General features: G+C 33.6%; 1 protein-coding gene across 8 annotated transcripts in view; it reads left to right on the top strand.

The window, feature by feature from the left end:
• Positions 1–13,970, top strand: part of ATF7IP2 (activating transcription factor 7 interacting protein 2) — an 86,010-nt gene that overhangs the window by 57,010 nt on the left and 15,030 nt on the right. For all 8 annotated transcript variants that reach the window (XM_074280530.1, XM_074280527.1, XM_074280525.1 and 5 more), the window contains one exon: positions 3,192–3,253. In XM_074280530.1, the coding sequence (XP_074136631.1) occupies positions 3,192–3,253 (62 nt within the window). The remainder of the gene's footprint in view (positions 1–3,191; positions 3,254–13,970) is intronic.

A 13,970-nucleotide genomic window follows, 5' to 3' on the forward strand; every position in this document is an offset into this window, starting at 1 on the left:
CTTTATAAGAGATAAGTGAGATATTCTATTTATAGATTTCTTCCAATAGACTTGTTATGATTAAGGGGAATTGCCTAAAGAACTTTATAAATTCAAGTATTTAAAATTAACATTCGTCCAAAAGTATTAGCATTTTATAAATGTATACAGTCCTGCTTTGGCACGCATTGGCTTTGAAACTCATTGAATCCAATATTTGAAGCATTTCAATGAGAGGGAAAAAATACTCCAGCACTTGACACTTCGTCGACGCTCATCGCACTTGTCAAAACCTGTATGAGTCAAGATACTGCCCCACATCCCATCTCTCTGGAAGAAACAAAGACCAGCGTGATATTCTTACAGTAGCTCATGCTCAGTGCAAAAGCCCACATGTTTCACTGTACTTTCTTATGCTTTTTTCATTTCAAGTTTAATTTTTTTTTTGTTCTTACAAGTCATCATGAGTTCAAAGAAGGTTAATGATACCACTCAGAAGAAAAGGAAGTTAGTGAGAACCACAATAGAACAAAAAAAAGAGATAATAATGAAGTATGAGCATGGTAGCTGTGTGTCTAAGCTCTCTGCTGAGTACAAAATGCCTAGAACAACAGTCTCTACGATAGTGAAAAATAAGGAAGCTATTAAAGGAGCCAGTGTTGCTAGAGGTGTGAAGGCTGTGACTAGGCAAAGGTCACAAACATTGGAAGAAGTGGAGAAATTGTTGTACATTTGGATTAATGAAAAGCAGTTAGCAGGTGATAGTATTTCTGAGGCATTAATTTGCAAGAAAGCAAAAGAATTGCATACTGATCTGTTAAAAGACAAGCCTGGAACAAGTGGTGAAAGCAGTAAAGTATTTAAAGCCAGTCATGGATGGTATAATAAATTTAAAAAGAGGATCGGCATTCTTAGTATGATGAGGCATGGAAAGACAGCCATCACCAACAAAAAAGCTGCTGAAACCTTTGTGGGTGAGTTTAGAGACTATGTAGAGGCTGAGGGTTTTATTCCCCAACAAGTCTTCAATTGTGATGAGACTGGTTTATTTTGGAAGAATATGCCTAACAGAACCTACATCACTCACGAAGAGAAGGCATTGCCAAGGCATAAACTCATGAAGGATAGACTAACTTTGTTGCTGTGTGGGAATGCTAGTGGGGATTTAAAACTTAAGCCTCTACTAGTCTATCATAGTGAAAACCCCCATGTTTTCAAGGGAGAAAATGTTATAAAAAGCAAGTTAAATGTAATGTGGAGAACCAACCGAAAAGCCTGGGTAACCAGGCAGTTCTTCATTGAATGGATGAATGAAGTATTTGGCCCCAGTGTAAAAAAATATTTGCGGGAAAAGGAACTACCTCTGAAGGCTCTGTTAATAATGGACAGTGCTCCTGCTCATCCTCCAGGCTTGGAAAATGACTTGCTGGAGGAATTTAATTTTATAACTGTGAAATTCTTACCCCCTAACACAACTCCTCTGCTCCAGCCCATGGACCAGCAGATCATCTCAAACTTTAAAAAACTATATACCAAGGCCCTCTTCCAGAAGTGCTTTGAAGTGACTTCAGATACTGAGTTGACACTGAGAGAGTTTTGGAAGGACCATTTCAATATCCTCCACTGTGTCAGCCTGATAGATAAGGTCTGGCGTACAGTTTCTTACAGGACCATGAACTCTGCCTGGAGGAAATTGTGGTCAGAAGCTGTAGCTCCGAGGGACTTTGAAGGCATTGGGGCTGATCTGAGCCTAGTAGTGGAAGACATTGTGTCTCTGGGAAAGTCCATGGGCCTGGAGGTCAGTGATAAAGACATTGAAGAGTTAGTGAAAGAGCACAGAGAAGAGCTCAGCACTGAGGAGTTGCAGGAACTTCAAAGGGAGCAACAACAGATAGTGGCTGAGAAACTTTCTTCAGGTGAGAAGGAGGGAAGGGAGGAAGCCCCTACCACACTGCTAAAAGAAATGTGTTCTAAATGGGTTGAATGACAAAATTTTGTTGAAAAATATCACCTTGACAAAGCTCTAGCAAGCTGAAATATGGATTTGTTTAATGATCAATGTCTCACTTCAGAAACATTGTGAAATGTAGGAAGAAGCAAATTTCTATTGCTAGGTTTCTAGTAAAATTCCCTAAATGTGAGTCTCCAGCAGGGTTCAGTGGTATTAAGTGATAGAAAAGAGAAAGATACCCTGGGCAAGTGCTTGAGTTTTATTGGAAGGTGACTTCCCTTCTAAGCAATAACCTCTGTCCTCCTCCTTCTATACTTCACCACCATTCTGTTGGGCCACCATCCTCTTGGTACAGGTAAAGTGAAGTTAATTTTTATTTTATTTTATCTGTTTATTGTTTTTTTATTTATGTCTGTCTAATTTTAAGATTTTGTATAAAAAAGACATCAATTGATGAATTGCTAACTAAAATGTGAAATTTCTGAGATTCAAAAATGGATTGTTTTAATTCACATTACTCTTCATGGGAAAAATTAATTTGATACTCATCGTTTTCACCACTTGTCGTGCCTTCTGAAATCAATTAATGACAAGTATCAAGATAATTTGTATTATCAGATTAAATATATCAGCTTTAAAAAGGAGCTACAGCTTATGTCATTAAATTCCTTGGTGAGTTGCCTCAATATTACATAAAATGTATGTGAGAGAGAGACATGACACAGCAGTAACTTTTTCTCAGCATTATGCAAACTTATATTCACCAAGAAGTAAAGCTGCTGGCTAGTGGCTATTTTGATTTGTAACATATATATAGCATATATAGCATAGTTTATGCCAGTAAGATTTTTTTAATCTATCGGATTATCCAGACTTGTTCTGTTGTGTCTCTAGTCCCAGAAAATACATCGAAGATTCAGGAATTGCCCCATCTCTTAGAATAGTTGATCAAAAATGGGAGCAATTAAAAATGAACATTGCTTATCTCTTCATGTAATGAAATAATTTTTAATTAGACTCCAAATATATTTTTATTAAATTATAGCCCTGTTTTTAAGTAGACATTTCAGAAGCACTAAGAATTTGAATGGATGAAAATGACCTTGAGTTGAGTCACTGGTATTAAATTTTATTGTTATGAATTGAGAGCAGGTGCAGTGTTTATAACCTTTTCTTTAGAGAGTCCACAAATTTGTTTTATCATTCTAATGTCAGTGTTTCAAAATGTTGACATTTTAACAATCTGTTGTTTTCCTTTCAGATGTTGGAAAAATGCTATTGTCAAATTCAAATGATTCAGTTGGTTCTAAAACTAAATCTCAGGTAAATAATAAATTTTCTATATGCATCTATATCTACACCTAAACATAAATGTATGTGTAATTGACTGAAAACAAATTATATTATACAATTTTGATATTAATTTATAGTTGGCTGGGTTTTGAAGGGTTTGTCCATTCAGGCTTTGGAAGTTATTGATGACAGTAAGCTTACTAACTGTCCAATATGCAATATAAGCTAGAATTAAGAAGTCATTATGTATTCTAAAATCTAATTTATCCAATTGGATTAAAAATCTGTGCTTTCTTATGTCAAGACAAATGTATCTTATATTTGTTTTCTCCCCATCCACCACTTACATTGGCCCCCAAAACTGTCTGTAATATTAAATTATAGTAGTTTCTATACCTAAAACAAACTATTTTAGATCATTAGAATTATTATTTTAAAATTGTCAATACAGCTTTAGGTCAGACAGAGAATACCATATCTTGTGTGGAAATTTGTGATAGGTTGTGTTAGTTGACAAGACTGTCAAAGCAGCTTAGTGTTGTAAGAAAAACTATGGGCAAATTTGGAGAAACAACTGGGTCTTTTGGGGGTATGGGATGCAAGGAGAGAACTGAATGGGGTTATTATTTCTAAGGAAAGACAAATAGGCAAACTAGAATTCTTTCTCAAACACTAGATGGTAGGGAAGGGAGAGGTGAGAGCTAAGTCAGTAATTAGTCAATAGTATTAGGCCAAACCCAAACCTTTTGTGACAGAGAAAAGTAAAATAGAGAAATGCTACAAATTGCTCACTAAAAAGCTGATCAGCTCTCCTCTCAATAGCTATTAAGAGCTGGCTCCATGACCCATGTGAATTTAGACTTTACCTCACCTTGTACCTCTGGATTTCATGGTTTAGGAACTGTCATAGAAATGGGAGAGATGAAAGCTCATTTCCACATGGGATTTATGAACAATGATGAATGATGAAGGAAGAGTAATAGGGAAACTCTTAACTGAATGACCCTACTATTCAGCCTAATATGGGAATAGCCTGGTGAAAAAGAACCCTACTTCTAAGAGGTCTGACTGAAACAAAATTTCCTGTTGGGTAATGTTGGAGAATTCTCGATCAAGAGGGAGTTGACTTTCCAGGAGTATTTCATTCACTAGCAGATGTAAAAGAAACTGGAGAAATAAATAAAGTGGCCAAAATGAAAGGGAAAGAAGTTTATTAGTGTTCTAATAACCAGTAGTCCTCCACTTCCCATTATGCAGATTTGTATTTTTTTGGGGGCCACTTAGAGTACACAGCCAGTCAGCAGCATCCTGTGGCATGTAAATGAAGCTTGACTAACCACTGAAATGTCAGGTCCTTATATTTAAAAGGTCCTTTACTGGAAATTACAGCCTTTCCCATATCAAATGGCCACAGAGATATTAGAAAAATAAAGAAAAGAGTCAGATTACAGGCTTGGATTATTTGAGGTGGATGAAGAATCTTGTCCATGTTAAATAATCATAATGGAGATTCTTAGTCACATATAGTATTTCTAGGATGGCATTGTTCTTCCTCAACAGTAAACAGTAATAAGTTGCCAACTTTGTAGACAGCTCTTCAATTAGAGAGTTTGAATCTGGTAACAACAATATATATACAAGAGGCAAATAAGTCACTTGCTGGTAACCTTCAGGTTGAAAAATTCAAATTAATTCTACTTTATAACTAACCCTATGGTTGTATTGATTTTGTATTGTAATTGATTCTGTATCTGCCTACGTTACTTTTCTATCCTCTAGCTAAGCTTTCCCTGCCAGGCCAGTTTAAAAGTCAGTCTGTCTATAAGTTGCTCCCAGAAAAATTCCAGGACATCATTTTGTTATTTTTAAAGGCCTATAAGCTGACCTGATATATTTCTACCAGTTCTGGTCCTTAGCCAGTATTATGTAGTTAAGGAGGGTCTTATTTCTAACAAATCCTCCTAGGAGCCAAGGAGTTTGCTATCCATGGTCAACTAACAATGACCTCAAGATGCAAATAAGTCCCATAAATCAATGAAACATTCCTTAAAGACAGAAAGAGGTACTTGCTAGTTCCCCCTATATTGTAGCTATTTTTCTTTGATATAACTTATCTTGTTATCCTAATCCCACAGTTCTATCATCCCTGTAACTAGGCACAAATGTTTTCCTGCCTACCCAATTCCATTCTTTGTTCTATGTTTACAAAAAAACGTTGCATCTTCTCTTCTGGGTCTTTGGCCACACTGGGTAGCCATTTGACTCACTTTGTTAACAAGTTCACACCTGCTCAGAACTATGTACCCCAGTCTACCTTTATTAAATTCTGTTGAGACATGAGTTAAAAATATGAGATGTATTTCAAGTGTTAGCAAATGTGTTGGTTAGAAAATAACACATGATTACATAATTCCAGTCTGCAATAAAAGGATACTGAGATTGGAGAATTCTGAGCAGTTTCAATTTATTAGGGAAACCTGTGAGCCCTGAGAAATTCGATCAAAGACTGTCCTCTGCAGTCAAGGACTCCTCTGTTTTAAGGGAATAGTTATACAATTTGAAAGGTTACTAAAAATATGAAATGGTACAACCCTTCAATTGATCACTTCTAAAAAGGGGAAAAGTTACATGGTAGCAAGTGGAACTCCATAGAAGAAGCCAAAAGAAGAAATTTAGTCAAGGGAAATGTCCCCTATTCACCTGCTTGTTTACTTAGTGTCCAAGAAGTGAGCTTCTGGGACTTGACACTGTTTAATCAATGGTTAGGCAACTTTCCACTGTTTGTTACAATCACCTGGCCCATAGAAAATAGGAAACTGGTTTTCTGGAACACAGTAACCAACAAGAACATACCACAGGGAGGGGGAGAGAATAGTATAAGAAGTCTCTGTCTCTAATTCTAACATAGATTAACATAGGCCTTATAACAAACTACAAATTATTTAAACGATGTAATCAATACATGGCACTCTTATGTCAACAATATTAATTACCAGAGCTTAATTCTATTCTGCTTAACATTAATCACTGACATCCATTAAATTACACTGATTAAGAGTATCATTTTCATAGCATTTTTCCCCCAATGGCAAAGAATTGGAAATTAGGTGAGAGATGCCTATCAAATGGGGAGCAATAGAACAAATTCCAATTAAGCATGTAATAGAAAACTATTGTACTCTTCAGAAATGATAAGAGAATGGTTCCAAAGAAATCTAGAAAGACTTGTGTGAATTAATATAGAATGAAGTGAACAGAACCAGAACAATTGATAGTTATAACAATATTATAAAGACAAGTAACTTCGAAAAATTTAGAGATTGGTTAGCATAACAACCAACCGTGATTCCAGAGGACCAATGTTGCCCATCTCCTTAAAGAGAGGCCAGAGATTCAAAGTACAAAATTATGCTTTTTTGGGGAGACATAGCCACACTTTTTTGTTTGTTTATACACATTTGTAATGTAATGGGGATTTTGCTTTTGTTTTTCAATGCTCATGGAAAAGAAGACTTTTTTCTGACTGAAAAAATGTATTTTTTTAATGGTGACAGTCTTGCTCATTCTACTGTTACCATTAAGTACAAATTGAGAGTCTCCATTTAAACAACCCTATAGTACTGTTTCTTTGACTGAAAAGCTGCTTTATTTGGGAAAAGATGTTTCTCTAAAACTTGAAGTACCTGGGTTCATCATCTTCTTCCAAAATGTTCTTAATGATACGTTTTCCTTTGTTAGTGTTTTATGGATACTTTATATTATTTTTTTCTCAGATTTTACCTCTTCTGGGAAATTTTCTTCAATATTTCCAGAAATATAATATCCACATACTTTTATTTTTGTGGGTTCTCTGGAATGTTTTTAATCCTGAGAGTGCCTGAATTGTTGAGCACTCTTTCATATCTGTGGCTTGGGTTTTTGTTTTTTGTTTTGTTTTTAAATGTTTTTGTTTATTTAAATATTTATGTAATGCTTATTAATATTATGTTTTTATTGATTGATTTTGTTTAATATTTATTCATAACAGAAATACAAAATAGAAAAAGAAAAAACAAAACAGAAAAAGAAAAAAATTGTCATCTACACAGCAGAACATAAGAGAAGATTCAAAATATGAAGTAATAAATTTCCATTTCAAGAAAGCATATATAATAATATAAGACATTGTATTCAGAACTGTTCATCTTTTCTTTGCTTCCTTGTAGATTTTCTTTTACTCTCTGCTGGCACTTTTTATTTTATTCTTTTCTTCTCCTTTCTTCCTCTCCATCTCCTCCAAGAAGGCTACTAGTAATTGCGCGAGTGCGTGCGTGCGGGTGTGTGTGTGTGTGTGTGTGTGTGTGTGTGTGTGTGCGTGTGTATTATATATACATAGATATTTATAATCATACACATGTGCATTCATATACATCTATATGAGATTATACTATGCTTATTTATCCTCTGTTTCTATGAAAGTAGTTAACTTCTTTCTTGGGTCCAAATCTTTCACTATTTTTCTAAATCCACCAACTCATTATTTTCTACACCATAGCAATATTCCAACCTATCTAGTTGTTATAAGTAATCTAAAACAATATTACTGCTTAGATATCTAATATAAATAATCAAATATTCTAAAGTAATTAATCAGGCTGATGTATAGTTTCCTTGTTTTTTTCCTTTTGATTAAATCTATTTTAGTTTTAACTTTGAGGTCAACAATTAGTACCCCTGCTTTTTTCCTAATAAGTCCTACTCCTAATAATCATTATTATAACCTTTGTGGGTATCTCTTTTTCCTATTTCTGCTGACTCCTCTACTTTACTTCTATCCACTATCTTGCTTTGCCATTACTTAACCTAAACTCCCTCCAAGGATCCCTCTAACCACATTCTTTCCTTCCCTCTTTATGCCGTTATCTCTAGTTTTTAGTAAAATGGATAATTCAGTGTCTTATTTGTGAGCTCTATGTTGAAATGTTTTCTTATTATAGGTAAGTGATAATTGCTTTTATGAATTTTTTTGAAGTTTACTGTTTATTTTTTCTCCAGATAAATTATTTTATTTATTTTTACTCTTTTCATTTTATGTGTCCTTTAATTTTTTAAATTCTAGTTTAATTTTTTCATTTGAATCTTTTTTTTTAACTTTAAACTCTTATAGTTTTTCTTAGCATTGCCAATTTTTTCTTAATTTTTAAAAATATGGTTTTTATCCTTTTCAGGTTGTCTTTTGGGATATATTGTATTATTTTTTTTTCTTTTTCCCTTTCTTTTAGTACCTTAACTGACTCAGCAAGCATTTATACAGCGCCTATTGTATGCCAAGCATTGTGTTAAATCACAATAGATACACACACATACACATGAGATAACATTCAATTTTCTCAAAGAACCTGCTTTTTGTTGGAAAGGTACAAATGTTCAATTAAGTGTGAGATTAAAAAAAAAAATCCCAGTAATTGGAGAAAGAAGATAACTATTACCAGGGGGAATGAAAAAAAGCTCTATATAGGAGGTATGGTGCCTGAGCTAAGCTTTGAAAAGAGTTAGGGTTTTCAGGAAAGGGAAGTGAATACTTTATAATTGTATAGAGACTTATTTACTCATTTTTAAAAATTTTCTGTGGTTTTTTTAGTCTTTGGTATTTTGTTTTTATTTTTGGGTGTGAAAAATGTAGCCACTAGTGCATAAACCAGACTTGGTCCCATTATAAAGAGGGATAAGTTACATATTTGGTTCAAAATGACCTTCGTTTCAAATTCTCCCTCTGACACGTTATAGTAGATATTTAGCCATGGACAAGTAACTTTCTCAGGGAGCCCTGAAAACTTTAAGACTCAAAGTTTTATGGTTTGCATCCATGCTAGTAGTTTCTATTCTAAGGGTTCCCCACACCAGTGAAATCACAGACCCAAGTAAAAAAAAAAAAAAAAATCTCTGTTTAAAGGTGCTATAAATTAGTTAAAAATGTGTTGTGGAACCAAGGCTGGTTATGAACTGGTGGTAATTTGAAAGCACTAGTAGTGTAAATATATACACATACCCCTAATTTGAATAAGTCCCTAATTTGTGAAATGCTGAAAAGCAGAGGGGGCTTCAGATTATCCACATGACAGCTATTTCATTCATTCATTTATTGCCTTTGTAAGACCTTTTTCTAAATAGATACTTAACAGTGGTAAGACTTGATAGCTGTAACAGTGAACAAATCACCCCTTTTCAAAGTAGGGTGGGGTATAACTAGCATGTAAAAAAATAGAGCATAGTCATTTTTAATTCAATTGGTCAACTGATATGTTCTCTCAGCAGCAGCTTCACGAGCATCTGCAAAGTTTCTTTGTTTTGTTTTGTTTTCAGTTCACTAGACTTTGTTTCTGTGATCATAGATTTAGAATTAAAACAAACTTTGCTGCCTCCTCCTAATCTTTATTTTTTCTTTTTTAAACATTTTACAATTAGCAATTGAAGGAACTAAGGCACAGAAAGTTTCAGTAATTTGTGTAATCATGTAGCATTAAGTTTTTGAGGCAGAGTTTGAATACAGGTCTTTATGACTTCTAAATCTAGTAAACATTTTTTGTTGTTCAGTTGTTTTTCAGTTGTGTTTGATGCTTTGTGACCCCATTTGGGGTTTTCTTGGCAAAGAGTGGTTTGCCATCATTTCACAGATGAGGAAACTGAGACAAATAGGGTTAAGTCATTTGCTCAGGGTCACACAGCTAGTAAGTGTTTGAGGCCAGATGTGAACTTACAGAGATGAGTGTTTTGATTTTAGGCCTGGTACTTTATCCTTTGCACCACCTAGCTTCCCCTAATAAGATACTATGATGTATTTTCTAGTAAGTAATATCAAGTCAGGTAGTATGGAATAGTGGATAGATATCAGAAGCAGGATTCAAGTCCTACCTTTCCCAACAGACTTGATATGCTACTCTTGACTAGTCATTCAGCCTCTTAGTGTTATAGGAAAGTCTCTAAGATTCTGAGTTGAGAAAGTTTTAATCTATATTGGTAGATAGAATTGTTGTACTTAGAGTTCCTTATATTAACTAAAACATTAGTACATATGACATTTGTATACCTGATTTCAAGTCATTTATATTCACAAAGAAAGGATGGCTCTTAAGAGTTACAAAAGTGCTAAATAATAAATATATCCATATATTATGTATGTGTATATGTGTGTGTGCATGAAGGGTGTATGAATATATATGTGAAAGGTCATAGTCAAAATTTGTAACATTTTGGAAAAATTATAGTCACAATTTAATTAAGAAATTAAACTGTATGACTTCTGAGGGTCCTTTAAAATCCTTAGATCTTATGATTTTCTGTATAGTTGTTCCATTCTTAAGTGGTATAAAACAGAAGTGTCAAATATGCAGCCCTCAGCCCCTAAGAGCAACCCAAATCAGATTAAAATGTAATTGAGAAATATGTAACAAAATAAAATAAGGCCTAGAGAGTGTTAATAAGTGATTTTCCAAGTCAATGTGTGCCCACAGGGATCTTTAGGTACAGTACAGTGACCCCTATTTCTGTGCAAGTTTGACATTACTAGTCTTTAGTAGTCAAGTTCAAAGACAGGAGAATTCAAATCCTAGATAATGATTATCTTGATTAGTAGTTATATTTGATAATTATAATTTCACCATATTCAGTTTATTATTTAAAATAAATTTTATTGATGTCTTTAGTCTTAATTACACCAAAATTTCATTAAGTTATCTATTCCCCACTTCATATAACATATGATAGAATCTTTTTAAGAAAAAAAGGAAGGAGAAAGAAATTGTTCAATAAAATTGAATAAGTATGAAAGTTTTGCAATGTAACATACCTTTCTGTGGAAAGTAAAGTGGTAATGTCTTATTCAGATCTCTTCTTTGGGGTCATGTTTATTCTTTGTAATTTTATAGCATTCACTTTTGATCGTTTTGTGGTAGTTCTTTTCATTTTCTTTCTTTTTAAAAAAATTTTTATTATAGCTTTTTATTTACAAGATATATGCATGAATAATTTTTCAGCATTGACAATTGCAAAACCTTTTGTTCCAATTTTTCCCCTCCTTCCCCCTACATCCTCCCCCAGATGGCAGATAGACACCAATACATATTAAATATGTTAAAGTATATGTTAAATATAATATATGTATACATGTCCATACAGTTATTTTGCTGCACAAGAAGAATCGGATTTTGAAATAGTACAATTAGCCTATGAAGGAAATCATAAATGCAGGTGGACAAAAATAGAGGAATTGGGAATTCTATGTAGTAGTTCATAGTCATTTCCCAGAGTTCTTTTGCTGGGTGTAGCTGGTTCAGTTCATTACTGCTCTATTGGAACTGATTTGGTTCATCTCATTGTTGAAGAGAGTCAGGTCCTTCAGAATTGATCATCATAGAGTGTTGTTGTTGAAGTATATAATGATCTGGTCCTGCTCATTTCACTCAGCATCCTGTTGATCATTTCTTATAGAACAATAATATTCCATAATATTCATATATCACAATTTATTCATCCATTCTCCAATTGATGGGGATCCACTCAGTTTCCAGCTTCTGGCCATTACAAAAAGGGCTGCCACAAACATTCTTGCACATACAGGTCCCTTTCCCTTCTTTAAGATCTCTTTGGGATATAAGCCCAGTAGTAATGCTGCTGGATCAAAGGGTATGCACAGTTTGATAAGTTTTGAGCATAGTTCCAAATTGTTCTCCAGAATGGATGGATGTATTCACAACTCCACCAACAATGTATCAGTGTCCCAGTTTTCCCACATCCCCTCCAACATTCCACATTATCTTTCCTTGTCATTCTAGCCAATCTGACAGGTGTGTAGTTGTCTTAATTTGAATTTCTCTGATTAATAATGACTTGGAGCATCTTTTCATATGGCTAGAAATAGTTTCAATTTCTTCATCGGAGAATTGTCTGTTCATATCTTTGACCATTTATCAATTGGAGAATGGCTTGATTTCTTATAAATTAGAGTCAATTCTCTATATTTTTTGGAAATGAAGCCTTTAGTAGAACCTTTGACTGTTCCCAGTTTATTGCTTCCCTTTTAATCTTGTCTGCATTAGTTTTGTTTGTACAAAAACTTTTCAATTTGATATAATCAAAACTTTCTGTTTTGTGATCAGTAATGATCTCTAGTTCTTTGGTCATAAATTCCTTCCTCCTCCACAGGTCTGAGAGGTAAACTACCCTATGTTCTTCTAATTTATTTATGATCTCGTTCTTTATGCCTAGGTCATGAACCCATTTTGACCTGACCTTGGTGTACTGTGTTAAGTGTGGGTCAATGCCTCATTTCTGCCATACTAATTTCCAATTTTCCCAGCAGTTTTTGTCAAACAATGAATTCTTATCCCAAAAGCTGAGGTCTTTGGGTTTGTCAAACACTAGATTATTAAAAGTTATTAACTATTTTGTCCTTTGAACCTAATCTATTCCACTGATCAACTAGTCTATTTCTTAGCCAATACTAAATGGTTTTGGTAACTGCTGCTTTATAATATAATTTTAGATCTGGTATAGCTAGGCCACCTTCATTTGATTTTTTTTTTTCATTAGTTCCTTTGAGATTCTTGACCTTTTGTTTTTCCATATAATCTTTGTTGTTATTTTTTCTAGGTCATTAAAATACTTTTTTGGGAGTCTGATTGGTAAAGTGCTAAATAAATAGATTAGTTTAGATAGTATTGTCATTTTATTATATTTGCTCACCCTATGCAAAAGTATTTAATATTTTTCCAATTGGTTAGATCTGACTTTATATGGAAAGTGTTTTGTAGTTTTGCTCATATAGTTCCTGATTTTCCCTTGGCAGATAGATTTGGTTCTTTTCATTTTCATTGATGTAGTCATTGTGTATATATTTGGGGCTCTACCTTCTTCACTAAACATCAGTTTATTTAAATTTTTCTGTGCCTATCAGTTATCTCTATTCCTCATTTCTTAATAACAGTGGTATTCCATTGAATTCACATGCAACAGTTTGTTTAGCCATTTCCCAGGTGATGGGCTTCTACTTAGTTTTCAGTTAAATATTTCAATTAAACCATTAAATCAATTCCCAATAGATCAGTATCTGCTTTGTTTCTAGTTCTTTGCTACCAAAAAAAAAATGCTGTTCACATATATTTTGATGTATATGAGACCTTTCTTCTCATCATATATGCCTCATAGTTGTATCTCTCAGTCAAAAGGTATGGACTTTTCTAGTCACTTTATTTGCATGATTGTAGGCTGTTTTTTTAAAATGCTTTTACTGATTCATAGCTCCACTAAAAATATATTGATTTATCTATTTTCCTTTAACCCCTCTAGCATTGATTACATATTTTTGTTACCTTTTCCAATTTGCTGATTGTAAGATTAAAAACTTGTTCTTGTTTTGTTTTTCATTTATTCAGTTAGTGTTTTGAAATATTTCTTCATATCCATAGTTTGCAGTTCTTTCAAGACCTATGTGTTCATAGCCTTTGACCATTTATTTATTGGGTATGTCTTTTGAGGTATGTTGTATACATTTTATGTGTGTGTGTGTGTGTGTGTGTGTGTGTATACACACACATGTAAAATGTATACATAGTATATATACAGACACATAAATTTGTATTGGTTTATATGTCAACATATGATCATATATAAAATAATATAATTTAGTACATATATATCAGTATCAAACCTTTGTCTGAAAAATGTTATGCAAAGATTTTTTTTCCTACTTAACTACTTCCTTTTTAATTTT

This window comes from Sminthopsis crassicaudata, chromosome 1 (genome assembly GCF_048593235.1).
Source record: "Sminthopsis crassicaudata isolate SCR6 chromosome 1, ASM4859323v1, whole genome shotgun sequence".
In the NCBI taxonomy this organism is placed as follows: Eukaryota; Metazoa; Chordata; class Mammalia; order Dasyuromorphia; family Dasyuridae; genus Sminthopsis; species Sminthopsis crassicaudata.